The sequence below is a fragment of the Ricinus communis genome, chromosome 1 (assembly GCF_019578655.1).
Source record: "Ricinus communis isolate WT05 ecotype wild-type chromosome 1, ASM1957865v1, whole genome shotgun sequence".
NCBI lineage: Eukaryota > Viridiplantae > Streptophyta > Magnoliopsida > Malpighiales > Euphorbiaceae > Ricinus > Ricinus communis.
In genome coordinates, this window is record NC_063256.1 from 10,198 (window position 1) to 22,806 (window position 12,609).

The 12,609-nt window shown below is 34.7% G+C and overlaps 3 protein-coding genes across 8 annotated transcripts; all 3 read right to left on the reverse strand.

Moving 5' to 3' along the window:
- Nucleotides 1-1,758: 1,758 nt before the first annotated feature.
- On the reverse strand, nt 1,759-4,649 carry LOC8266693 (heavy metal-associated isoprenylated plant protein 4). The gene is made up of 4 exons (XM_002526482.4): nt 4,084-4,649; nt 3,727-3,911; nt 2,497-2,584; nt 1,759-2,412 (listed from the first exon to the last, which is right to left on the reverse strand). The coding sequence occupies exons 1-4, from the start codon at nt 4,208-4,210 to the stop codon at nt 2,063-2,065; spliced, it is 750 nt and encodes a 249-aa protein (XP_002526528.2). The 5' UTR covers nt 4,211-4,649; the 3' UTR covers nt 1,759-2,062.
- Nucleotides 4,650-5,259: 610 nt separating this feature from the next.
- Nucleotides 5,260-6,417, reverse strand: LOC8266692 (late embryogenesis abundant protein 6). The gene is made up of 2 exons (XM_002526481.4): nt 5,811-6,417; nt 5,260-5,733 (listed from the first exon to the last, which is right to left on the reverse strand). Exons 1-2 carry the CDS (start codon nt 5,886-5,888, stop codon nt 5,497-5,499), a joined length of 315 nt encoding a protein of 104 aa, XP_002526527.1. The 5' UTR covers nt 5,889-6,417; the 3' UTR covers nt 5,260-5,496.
- A 224-nt stretch (nt 6,418-6,641) lies between these two features.
- On the reverse strand, nt 6,642-12,236 carry LOC8266691 (uric acid degradation bifunctional protein TTL). 6 transcript variants are annotated; one of them, XM_048375287.1, is made up of 6 exons: nt 11,804-12,236; nt 11,635-11,726; nt 11,494-11,563; nt 11,082-11,201; nt 7,830-7,986; nt 6,642-7,258 (listed from the first exon to the last, which is right to left on the reverse strand). In XM_048375287.1, the coding sequence occupies exons 1-6, from the start codon at nt 11,942-11,944 to the stop codon at nt 6,804-6,806; spliced, it is 1,035 nt and encodes a 344-aa protein (XP_048231244.1). In that variant the 5' UTR covers nt 11,945-12,236; the 3' UTR covers nt 6,642-6,803. The 6 variants fall into 6 exon arrangements, with proteins under 6 accessions (XP_048231244.1, XP_025014428.1, XP_048231240.1 ...); XM_025158660.2 differs by having other exon boundaries at nt 11,082-11,183; nt 11,494-11,551; nt 11,804-12,227; XM_048375283.1 differs by having other exon boundaries at nt 6,642-7,261; nt 11,804-12,227.
- Nucleotides 12,237-12,609: the final 373 nt, after the last annotated feature.

Below are 12,609 nucleotides of genomic sequence, written 5' to 3' on the forward strand. Positions count from 1 at the left end.
TATTCCGATTGATGACATTCTAGGTCATATTGTGTCTGAGAATTCGTCATTGTAGTATAACCCAATTGCAATACAACCATGACCTAATTGTTTGATAATAAGCTATTACGTAGATAAAATGCAAAGTTTTTTGTGCCAATAGACCCTGTTCAGTTTTTAATTTACTTTAGGAAAGTTTTTTTTCTTAGAAAAAAGAAATGCTTGTAGTTTGGTGTCCTTTCACTTTGAAATTTTTTTTTGGTGACATTTTGGTTCCTTGTGTGTTTTTTTTTTTTTAATTTTAACATTTTGGTGCCTGGTTAACTAATTTGAACAATTTCTATAATGTAGACGTTCATTAACGCAGTTGTTTCCTAAGTATTTAGGCATCTAATTAACTACTATGTACTTGCAATAATTTAGAAACATGCACTTTGATTTTTCATAAAATTGAAAAGCAGATTTTCTAAATAAGTTCCTAATAATTTTAGGCTCCGCTATGCATAGTTGATAATGATGTGTTATATTTTACTGACTAATTAAGCTATGTCAATGCGAAATGGTTAAAAGAATTGCTTACTATTGAATTGGTATTAAAATGCTACAAGAAAAAAGACACGGGGTACCAAAAGATGTTGCAAAAGAAACAAGGGCTTCAAGCGAAAAAGTACAAAAGCATAAGTACTCTATTTTTGTATTTCCCTTTAGTTTAAGAAGGCTTTCGGAGGTTTATTTTTTATTTTTTAGTCAATAGGTGTTGAAGGATATGTAGGACAAGATGGCTACCAGTGTGCAGATAAGGAAACTCTACCACCCGGTCAATTCTGTTCCACTTAATCCCTATTTCATGGCCATGTATCTTTCAGGCTAAGGAATGGGAAACCTTTCTCTTATTACATGAATCCAATTTTCATTTCATCCGGGAAAAGTCATCTTTTTCTCAACAATGCCTTTGTCATTTGATCTAATAGCGTTCCGTTAGATAGGAACAGATTTGATTAAGCCCATGCCTCTTTTGTCTTGATGACGAATGAATTGGCAAAGCATGTAAAAAGGGACATGCTTTTCTTTTTGCATGGTGCTTGAGGATCAAGTCATGTTGACAGATGAGACTCGAGAAAGAGATAATAGAAAGCTTAACATTGGAGTGCTTTAGAATCAAGGGATTTCATGCTAAGCAGAAGTACGACACAGCATATGCACTCCGAGTACGTATAAATCCGTCTTTTTCGGTATGTCATCTAAGTAGGATTACCTTAGAGCACCCACTTCAAATATATTCACTTACCTTTATCTCTTGAAGGGCATGGGGAATGTGAGGAGGATATTTATCACAGGACTAAGTAGGATGGATGAAGTAGAGAAACACGTTACAAGATAAGAGAGTTGTGTTCAATAACAAGATACCAAATTAGATGACAGGAAAGTTTTACAACATTGAAATACATCCCATTATGATCTATGGAAATTACTGTTGGGCTGCAAACTTGCAACGAGCCCATAAGTGAGTGTTATGGAGATGAAGGTGTTCAGACGGTTGTGTTGACATGCAATGATGGATATTGTCCATAGGACTGTGTTTAATGTGAGCTGTAGATCATTTAATTTCTAATTAACTGGAAAAAAAAGAGGTGCAAGAGGATTTATTGACGTCGAATCTTTCCAAAGATGTAGCTCAAAACTCTTAATGGAATGGAGGATGAAAGAAAAATCCATCTATCCAACTACAACTAGATTGGAACTAAGGGTTAGTTGAGTGAGTTGAATCAATAGGGGGTGTATTGAGGATTATTAAGGATACAGATAAATCTTTCATGTGTATTCGCATAGCATAATCCCGTTTTCAATAAGGAATTTTCTACTCATATAATGGAGTGGACCCATTGTAGAGCTGAGCACGCTATGCGTTTGTAGCCTTTCTGTAGCTACTTTTTGCAGCAAACCATCATTCAGCTAGAATTTGTCGTGACATCATAGCAAACAATCATGATATTTTAGAAAAATAATGTGCATATGATTCAGTGCTGTGTGGTTGCTTCAGTGACATTGAGACAGATTTACAGTTTGTCAGTATATCACTAGTTTACATTATAATGCAAGCATTTGGATTTTCATCACTAAACAACTGAGGAGCGTAGACGTAGTGAATAAAATAAGGTGCATTGCCCTCTGTAGTTTGCGCCGCTACCTTCTTCTCTGTCTTGAATTCTACAAGTTTGGTAGAGTTGATGGATATAGCTTCAACTTGTTGCTTTTCTTTGATTTCTGCCTCTTTTACCTCTTTCTTCTCTTCCATTTTCTCAGGTTTGGAGGTAATGATCTCTGCATTCTTATGCACTTTCTTCCGAATGTAAGCTAGTAATTTGTCAGATTCTATAATTCCTTGGACTAATAAAGTTTGTGTTTTCATGTTAGTTTTGACACTGTAAATACCTGCATATGTCATAACGATTTAAAATGTTATCTCTCGCCCTTATTTTATTTTCGGCCATTAAGCATTAGGTCTCCTATTGTTACCTTCGTGCTTCAGTAACCTGTTTTGCAGGTCATTCTCACATTTGTCACAATGCATATGAACCTTTATCGATGTTGTCCGTAGAATTGCCTTGAAAAAACACATAAAAATAGTTATTACAGTGAGTTTATGGATATATGTGAATGCACCTTTGCTTTCTATCATTTTGTTTTATGCGGATTAATTGGCATATGACATCCACCTATAAAATGGTGGAGCTCGGGGTGGCCATAAGCTAGGGTTTGAATTTTTTCACACGACACAATATATGTTATGGAATTAAATACGGGTTTTAGATCTATTATAAACTTGTGTTTGGGTGATAAGTAGATGAACATGTTTAGGACACTAAAAAATTAAAGAAAATTTCATGATACATCGTTTTATTTATAAATTTTTATTTATGTTATTTTTTTCAAAAATATTTTCTTTTTATACATTTTTTTTATTTTTTTATTTTTGCTAGGAAAAGAATATTAAAAAGTATAACAAAAATTACCGAATGGATATCATTTAACTTTTAAAAATGATGTATTATTATAAAACTAGCCAGGTGAGACAAATGTATTGTTTTATTTTGCTATTTTTGTGTTTGATATCTATAAATTAAAAAATATTACTTATAAGATAGTAATTTTGTATTTATAATAAATATTTAAATTTTATAACAAGAGGTGGATAGGAATAACTAATAAAGATGAAAAATGATTAAAACGATACTACCTCATAAATTTTTGAAGTATCGGAGAAAGAAACTCTCATCACTGAAGCCATAGATGTTCACATGTCCATTGCATTACCCGAGTAATAAAAATAAATTTGCATTGCATATTTTTTAAGAACAATTATTTTTGTTTTCATATAAAGAATTCATTTTTAAGATATTATTATGTTTTAATAATGAAGAATTCATATTTTTAATGTTAAACATTGTTACTATTAGCTATAAAAAGTTAATGTCTTTTTATCTCATCATCAAGAAAATGGATCAAGTGATAGAAATCATTCTTTTATCACTTTCTTTGTTTTTGGATTCATCAAATCAAATTTCATTGCTATTCTTCTATGTAAAAAAACATGAAATTGAATATTATTCTTCTATGTAAACAATATGAAATTCAAGATTCATGATATTTAAAATTTTGATGCAAATAGATTATGCATGAATGATTTGGAAAGGACAAGTAGTTAACTCATGGTAGAAATTGAGCTTAGTACTGAAGACTACTTACTTTTTTGGTTTGCTCGACTAGTTTCTTCTCTGTTGCACCAGTGTTCTTGATTTTGATTTCTGGTGAAACCATCTCAACCTTTTTCTTGCTCCATTTCTCTATTTGCTTATGGATTTTTATTACATCAATCACGCCTTTAACCTTGATTTCAGCCTTCTGAAAATCAACGTCCACGTTGTGAACTCCTGAACAAGAAAATCTCAGTTAGGTTACCAATTAAGAAAGGTAACTTTGAAAACGATAGCATGCATTTTATACTTCAGGTAAGGGCACGAGGATGCATGTCTTTTGGTAGAAATAAAGATCGCGTAAAACAAAATAAGTTTGAAATGAAATGAAGGAAGAAAGCAACGGTACCTTGCATATTCATAAGAGGCTTTTTGATATCTCGAGCACATTGCTGGCAGTGCAGGTTAACTTTGTATACTGCAGTTATCACTTCATCAACCTTTTCCTTAGCTATTTTTTCACCTTTGACTTCCATAGTAACAACTCTGGCTTGGATAATCCGCCACAGTTTTCTTAATAAAAGTGATATAGCAGTCTAGAATATGAAGAGAAGAACCATGCAGCTGGATATTACTGGTGATAAAACTTAAGAAAGAGGAGCGAAGCTTGACCAATCTGCAAGTTTTAAGGCAACTTCTTGGTGAGAGTAGTTTACCAGCAACTTGACATTCGCAGAATACACGCCTTATATTATATCTCTCTTCCTTTCAAGTCTCGCCCACTATTGGTTAGACTCTAATTCATATTTTTATTTTTCTCGTATAGAGTGTGATTGTGATGTTGTTCCTGGAAATATCCATATATAAAAAATAAAAATAAAAATACCAACATTTCAATTTCTGTTTGCACAAGAACGCTACATTTTTTGAGAGAACTAGATTCCGAAATCTCTAGTTTATATTAACATTATATTTTTAATTTAGTAAATTAAATTATTAAAATTTAATTATTTAAAATAGAGAATTACTTGATTTGATTTTTTTACTGAAAGATTTATACTTATGAATATAATTAAATAATATTTATCCATTTTCTTTTTCTTTTCAATTCTTATATATGTTATAATAAGATATGATAATATATATATTAATATCTTTCTATAATATTCTATATGAAAATAATATCAACGTAATAATAAAAATTTATGGTCTCAATTTGAATCAAAATCTTCTAATATTATAGGGACTCTAATTTTTTTTTCTCTTTTCAGCAGATAATTTATTTTTGGAGATCAAAATCTCATTAGACTTCATAGCCCTCGCACTAAATTATAAATAAAAATAACTTTTATGTTATGATAAGTTATAAATTTTTTATGTCCCATTTTTTAAGTCTCATTTGTATATATAATTTTAAAAGATATTATTATGCTATGTTTGTCTTATTTTGATATTATTTTATCTGATCAAATCTTATTTGTATAATATGACAAGATATTTACTTATTTTATCTATTGTTTCTGTTATTTTACCAACAAGGTTAAATCCTAAGTTCAAAGAAAAATTTTAGTACTCAAACCTCCACTAATTTATAACTTTCTCATAGTCATAAATTTTATTTGGTTTCAAGTGTGACTATAAAGAGATTTTACTATATATATATATTAAAGTACATATAAAAACAATATACATAGGAAGAGATGAGAGAAATTAAATGCCTAAGAGGGTTTAAATGCAGACATAAGTAATCCAGAACTTATGCATGCGATTGTAATAATTCAAAGGCAGTAATGCATTGTTATTATATTTGGCAGCAGCGGCACTAGCAGGGAAAGGATCGGGTGGCGGTAGTCCCTGCCGTAGCGGGAGAAGCAGCAGTTGCGCCGGGGAGAGCGTTGTGAGCAGTGGCTTTGTGATCCTCAGATACATGTTTGGCAATTTCCTTCTCTGCCATTTCCCCAGCCTTTGCAACATGAAGTTCCATTTCTGCTTCAGCCTCTCTCGCCAATCGAACCTCACGAGCAATGTCCACCCTTGCTTTTGCCAATTCTTTGTGGGCCTGCATCAAGGAATTTTTAAAGATCTACAAACGCGTTCATACTTAATAATATTCAGTATGATTAGCCCCTATTTTACCTTTTCCTCCGCCTTCGCTTCAGCTTTAGCCTTGCGCATAGTGTTCAGATCGTGTAGTTTTTCCTTGATAGCCTGCATTCTCCCACAGCGGACTATGTCTCTATCTACTTCAATACTTGCACCGCAGGTAACTAGATTCAGATAGAAGCGAGTATGTATATCTTATTCTAATTAACTATTTAAATTCCACTGCATATAAATAATATACGGAGAGAGAGGGAGAGAGAGAAGGGCAAGATCCATTCTCTACGCCATGTCTATACGAGTTTTGACAGGTGTAATGCCTAGGGCGTCCAATGTCAAACTTGTTTGTGGTCTAGTAATATATGTGCCTCGCATATTCTGCCTTCAGTCGCTCGTCTAAATTAAGAAGCGATTAAGATGGATGTCCGATTCTCAATGCTCAACTTCAACATAACATACTACTGCATACGGTCAGACCTAATAATGTTACTTCAGTCAATCAATCATGCCTTCTAGTTTTTAGTTTTTGAAAAATTGAGAGAAAGGACCATAAGTCCGATTGGATTCATTCAACCTTTTCATGATTATTACAAAATTGAACAGCCAATCATCTACATATTGACACATATTCACAAGATCAAAAGCAGCATCACTGTCCATGAACAAATGGATAAGAATAATTAAGAATAGTTGTTATTCTAGTAGATTGCAAACTGGAACATAAGGAGGGAAGCGGCTGACCTCCATCATGCAACTCAAATAACCCAAAATGAAAACTGGGAATTGGCCCTCTTCCTGAAGCAAAACTATGCATTAACTGCACATAATGACTTCAATACGGAAGCCTCAATTATCACTCTTACACTGTTTAGGACAAATTTATGCTGAATAATCATTTCATCAAGCATACACTCTTACACTGTTTAGGACAAATTTATGCTGAACAATCATTTCATCAAGCATACACTGCTAAATTCATAGTACAGAAAATGTATAGAAAACATGGAATGCCATCTCACCACTAAACTTCTAGCTGCCTCTGTATGTAGCAAATGAGAATGGTGAAAGCAGCAGAGGAACATGAAAGTGTTCTGTATTCTGTGACTCCCTGATTTCAAACACAATAGAAACATAGGGAAAGAACCCAGATGGAAAGTACTTGCCCGTATTGAAACTAATTCTGTATATGCCAGGGTTCACAACATTAACAATATTCATCAATTGACCACTTCGCCCATCCGCATCAGTAGTTGAAGACCCCTGAAATGCCCAACCATCTATATCTGTCTCACCAAACAAGGGACGAGGTTGGATCCCCTTCCACATCTCCAAACACACCTCAATACCAGCAGCTGGACAGCCCCGAGAAATATCTAAGACATGAGTTGTAATGGGTGGACGTGTTCGGGTGGGAATTTGAGATGCCTTCCCAGACAAGGAATTGAGCTCAGCAGTTAAATGTCCTCCAATAACAGCCATGCGATCTTCTAAAGCTCAACATAAAATATAAGTAATTCAAACAACAGCAAACTGTTCTATGTGAAAAGAGTTCATGAATGAATGAATTATAATTAGAAGCCAAGAATAAGTTAAAAGTTGCAGAAACATATGCCAGCATGTGAGACATTACCATAACTTTTTTCTCCCTGCTTATTTCTGATTATTTAATATTAATTTGACACACATTTACCTCATACAAAACAATCTCAAATCTTAGGGCTGTCATCTATAGTGCTTGCTGGAATATCCACAGTAACAGGTTATTTCATTGCATTCATCTCTAAGGACCTTAATGTTATTTAATTGGATGCAGGAGTGTTGATAACTCTCTGCAAATATAATCATCCAAATGCAAGTGATAAGCAAAATGCTAGACTTGACAATTCATGCAAAGCATATTAAAAGAAAACCAATACTTCCTAAGCTGGGAGTGAACAAGCAATTGCCGGAATAAAACGCAAAACTTGAAATTCCTTCTGATGAGGCTGATAATTGAAAAAGAAAAAAGAAAGCCAACAACATGCTGTCTTTAACAAGTATGTAACAAAGATTTACCTTCTACTTTTGTTGCAAACTTTGTGTGACACTGGTTGCTGGTTGAAGCAGCTTTTAATTTAGTCGAGAAAAGCTTTCCAAGACGTAGTTCTGTTATTTTCATTTGTTCTTGAGCTGCAATCTCAAACTCAAATATGGGCTTATTTTTGTACCGTTTCTGCAAATAACAAAATGAAAAATAGTTATGCCATCTCACCAACTAGTTCAGGGGAAGCGGTTTTCTCTTGTCTCCATGACAAGTTTTAGGATTTCTTGTCACAAATAATTGTTGTCGTTTATCTATCTCATGTTTCTTTTTCTGTTGTTTGTCTTTTTTTCGTGCTTATGGCTAGCTCAAGTGCCAATAGCTTTAATATGGAGGATCTCTACGCCAGGATCTCATTACAAGAGAGTGGCATTGTTATTGAAGAAGGCAGAGATGAGGGGAACGGTCTGCATTATCATTGGAGCCCATGGGTAGGTTCTTAACAAATCGGAAGACAAACTCTGTTTCCATGAAGAACACTATTGCGTCCACTTTGCCTTATGTTAAAGAAGCGTGCATTAAGAATTTAGGTTGTAACTTGTTTCTATTCTAGTCTTTTCATGAGCTGGATATTGATTGAATACTGAAGAGTGGTCCCTAGTACTTCAATCAGAATTTACTTGTGATCAAGAATCTAGAGTTGGGTGTTCAACCCACTAGAGTTCCCATGTTCTACTTGACCTTTGAGTTCAGGTTTACGACCTGCCATGTGGATTTATGTTGGAACATATTAGTTGAGAAATTGGTAACTGCATTGATAGTTTCATTGAGGCGAATCCTAATAACTTTGGTGGTTTTGTGGTGCTATTATATGAGGATTCGTCTGTGGATTGATGTCTGAGTCCCATTAAAAAGAAGGATGAAAATTAAGAAAGCAGGTAGTGACTAGTCCTAGGTAATATTTAACTATGAACGCCTACCAACTTTCTGTTTTTTTTTTTTTCTGTGGAACTGTGGGACATTCAGATAAGTTTTGTGAAAGACTTTTTGGTAGCCCATCACGAAACATTGAGATGTCGTATGGCTCGTGGCTTCGTGCACTCAATTATCACAGCATTAATGCCATTGGTGAAAGGTGGCTTCATAATACAGATGATATGATGGTTGAATGTGATCAAAGGGTAAATTGTTTGGATGGTAACCAAACTTTCATTTTATTTTATTTTCAATACCAAACTTTAATTTATATCATTTTGATACCCAAACTTTGATTACAGCAACACCAAGAGGTCAATTCAGGCCATTTATTGCTTATGTGGCAATATCGATGCTTCTTGACAGCTATTTGCTAAGCTATACTATTTTGGAGGCAAAAGTGGGTTCTAACCCAAGCTACGTGTGGTGCTGTAGAATGGCTGCCACCATTTTGTTTGTAATAGGGTGAGATGGCAGGTTGGTTCAAGAAGTAGAGTGAATATGGGGGATGTACTTGGCTGCCTAATGTTGATAACCTTTTTGTGGAGACTCCTATGGTGGAACCTCTTCAGCAAGCCACCGTTCAGTCTTTAAGGTGTGTGCATGGCCCTTATTAGAAAGTTGATCTAGAGAAAACATTGTTAATGAGGGATTTTGCTGTTTTCCTAAACATCCCTCTTAGTACTTGACAGATCCCTGATCAGTGGCAATGGTGTTGGGACAGCAAACTTACATTTATTGTTAAGAGCGGGTATTGTTCTCTCATTAATAGTAATTCTGATGTTCATCATTATTTTTTGGATATTGGATAGGGAAAGCTGTGAAAAATTCCATCAGAAGTGAAGAACGTGGTGTGGTGAGCTTGTATGAGTTCCCTTCCTACTATGAAAGCTTTGCAGGCAAAGTGCGTTTATGTTTCAATTTTGTGCCCAGTTTGTCATGCAGCCGAAGAAGATATGCTACACGCTCTAGTTACTTGCCCATTTGCAGCCAATATTTGGCGAATCGGGCATTAGTGTCATCTGCACCAACTCTTTCATTAAGTGATGGAAGGAGGTGCTTAGGAAGTTAAACTTCAATGAGACTCAGTTAGCAGCTCTGCTCCTTTAGAAAATCTGGTCTAATAGAAACAATATCCTGTGATCAGTACTGTGTCGACCGCTATGTGCTCACTCTCTAGCAACAACACAAAAACCATAAGCTAATGAATTATAGTGTGTGCTTGTTGAACTCAAACCCAAAATTTTCTTCCTCCTTATGACTTAATCAAATTCACAGTCACACATATAAAATGGGTAAAGATAAGAAATGGCTACCAAAAGAAAACCAAAAAGTCTCAGCAAAATCATACCCATTAGCTTGTCATTCTTTTCTCATCCTTTATGACTTAACATACAAATCACAAACCCATGAATTAGAGGATGAGGGTGTGGAGAAGTTTAGTCAATGTCTAGTCTTGTTCTTTAGGGCTTCAAGATCGGCAATTAACACGGAATCATCGAGTAAAAGAATGATGGATATTTGGGAGCTATTAGATGAAAGGGAGAGAAGAAGGAAAGAAGAGAAAAGAAGAAGAAATTAATAAAGGAGGGTACTTAAATATCTTTCTATTGAAAACAAGCCCACTTAGCATCTATAATAGGAGAAATCAGCTAGATACACCTAAATGGAGGCAAAATGCTGGTTCACACACCTGATAGTGAAGAAAAAAGTGAAGACACCATAATAGCAAACTTTAAATGTTTACACACCAATGGTTATAATTATCCCTTAAAGATTGAAAGTATAATATGCATGGATATTTATTTTAATTGTATAATTATGCATCTTGTGTTAATAATTTTAGTACATTAATTTTTCTATTTGTAATTTTAGTTTAATGAGATTGATGGATATTCTCTCTGTTAGGAAGGCAAAGATGAGGATGGGAAATCAGCCATCCTGTACTACTACCATCCTTAGTTGTGTGAGAGCATTATAGAGTAACTACTAACATCCTAGCCAGAAAAAACCCCCATTGACATGTCAGTGAGACAGCTATGAGTAAAACATGTAGAAATGCCCTTTCTATAAAATGCAACTGTAGTTTTGAGGTCTTCAGATAAGATAAATTAATACACTATTAACCTTAAAACATTGTGCATAACAAGACCTTCAATTCATATGGACTAAAAACTCTTTAATAAACTTCAGAATCAAATTATCACATCTCACTTACTCGTAATTGACAAAGTGGCACTTCTATTGTCCAGTTGACAAAGAGAGAAGGTTCAAAGAAAATAAAAACTGGAAATCAAACTCGAATGAAATACCTTTAATTCAGCAAGTATTTCAGAAGTACTTCGTCCAGAAGCACATATAAGAAATACAAATCCAAACTTTTGCATATACTGGGCATTCCAGTCAGAGAGCTCCTGCAAAGGCCAAGTGGACTGGAATTAAAGAAAAGTGATGAGTATTTTTCTTTCTTCCTTAAGATAATAAAAGCTAGAGATATGGTAAGGAAGGAATGGAGAAGGGGAGTGTGGAACAGCAAAAATAACCACTATATGACTAGGATAAATAACATGTGCAACAAAACAAGAAAAAGATGATGCTTCTCAACTGACGAACATCAAGATTACGGTTGGCCTACAGATCATGGCAAACTGTAGATCCGTTTATTTAATATTTAACAGGAATAGGTTTCTAAGTCAAGAAGTCTGATTAAAGAAGTAGGGTAACCTGTAAGCTGGAACCTGTAGCAGTTGCTAAAGCAGTGGACTGCTCTCCCTTACTCCACCTGCACACACAACTGAGGATGCGATGAGAAGTAAAAGAACATAAATATCCAAAGGCGAAGAGAATATAAACCGGGAACTGAACTGAGCAGCGGTGTGAGAGGCGTGGGCGGTGGAAGGGGATTGCCCAATCTGAGGATGACATGAGAATGCTTCCAGCCAACCGTACACATCAACCTTAATCAATATACTTTGTTATTAGTACAAACTACGAACAAAGACACGTAAAACAAGGAAAACATAAATTACTCCACCTTGTTGAACCAGATATTTTTGGCGGCATCGACGGCTTCTTCGAGGGAAGTAAAAGGGGAGGCTAATGCCATTTCTTTAGCGAATTTAGTACTGCCGCAACATGCCAAAAATTCCTTCTCCTCAAACATCTCATATTCCATAGAGATTCAGTGATTATGCAAATTGAAATAAATACCCGATTAGTTGAAGCAGTGAGTGAATATGTGAGAAAAGGGGTGAGCAACACCGAACCGAACGGATCGGCAGTCTAATACTGTTCGATTCCGGTTTTATTGCACTTCTTTTTCTGTTCCTTCCTAATTCTGATATTTGGGGTCAGCTCGTCAGTGCCATAAGTACTTTACTTTGTGGATTTAGGGTCAATTTGGTCCCTAACTTTGCACGACAAACGAACTTACTTTATAACCTCACCATCCTTTTATTTTCCCAAATTAAGTTAAAGCGTGAATATTATTTTTCATATTCAGCTAAAGATATTCTTTTGTATTAAAACAAAAAAAAAAAAAAAGCAATACTTTAATTCTACTATCATTAATTACTAATTTAGGCATGACTTCTACTACGCGCACGTATGGGAGTAAGGTGATAAACGGTTGTTGAAGCAGAAGCTTTTCTCTTTCGATTAAAGAAAGAAAATTTAGGGTTTTGTTGTTCTGAATTTAGGGATTTTGTTGTTTATATAGATGATTCTCAGCTTAATCGAAGCTCTTCTACTATTACAAGCATTATACAGGGTAAATGAAATTAAAGATAAATAAAGTGTCTTTATGCCCACATTTGAACAGAGTTGTATCTGCAGATGATG

Excerpts from the sequence above, each read along its gene's own strand:
- LOC8266693 (XM_002526482.4), bottom strand. The coding sequence starts at position 4,210 with ATGGAAGTCAAAGGTGAAAAAATAGCTAAGGAAAAGGTTGATGAAGTG. Across the intron at positions 2,585-3,726 it reads TAGTCGAGCAAACCAAAAAA|GCAATTCTACGGACAACATC; the intron begins GTAAGTAGTCTT and ends TGTTTTTTCAAG. Across the intron at positions 2,413-2,496 it reads CAGGTTACTGAAGCACGAAG|GTATTTACAGTGTCAAAACT; the intron begins GTAACAATAGGA and ends TGACATATGCAG.
- LOC8266692 (XM_002526481.4), bottom strand. The coding sequence starts at position 5,888 with ATGCAGGCTATCAAGGAAAAACTACACGATCTGAACACTATGCGCAAG. Across the intron at positions 5,734-5,810 it reads AAGCGAAGGCGGAGGAAAAG|GCCCACAAAGAATTGGCAAA; the intron begins GTAAAATAGGGG and ends TCCTTGATGCAG.
- LOC8266691 (XM_048375283.1), bottom strand. The coding sequence starts at position 11,944 with ATGGAATATGAGATGTTTGAGGAGAAGGAATTTTTGGCATGTTGCGGC. Across the intron at positions 11,202-11,493 it reads CTACAGGTTCCAGCTTACAG|TCCACTTGGCCTTTGCAGGA; the intron begins GTTACCCTACTT and ends CTTTAATTCCAG. Across the intron at positions 7,987-11,081 it reads AAATACTTGCTGAATTAAAG|AAACGGTACAAAAATAAGCC; the intron begins GTATTTCATTCG and ends TGTTATTTGCAG.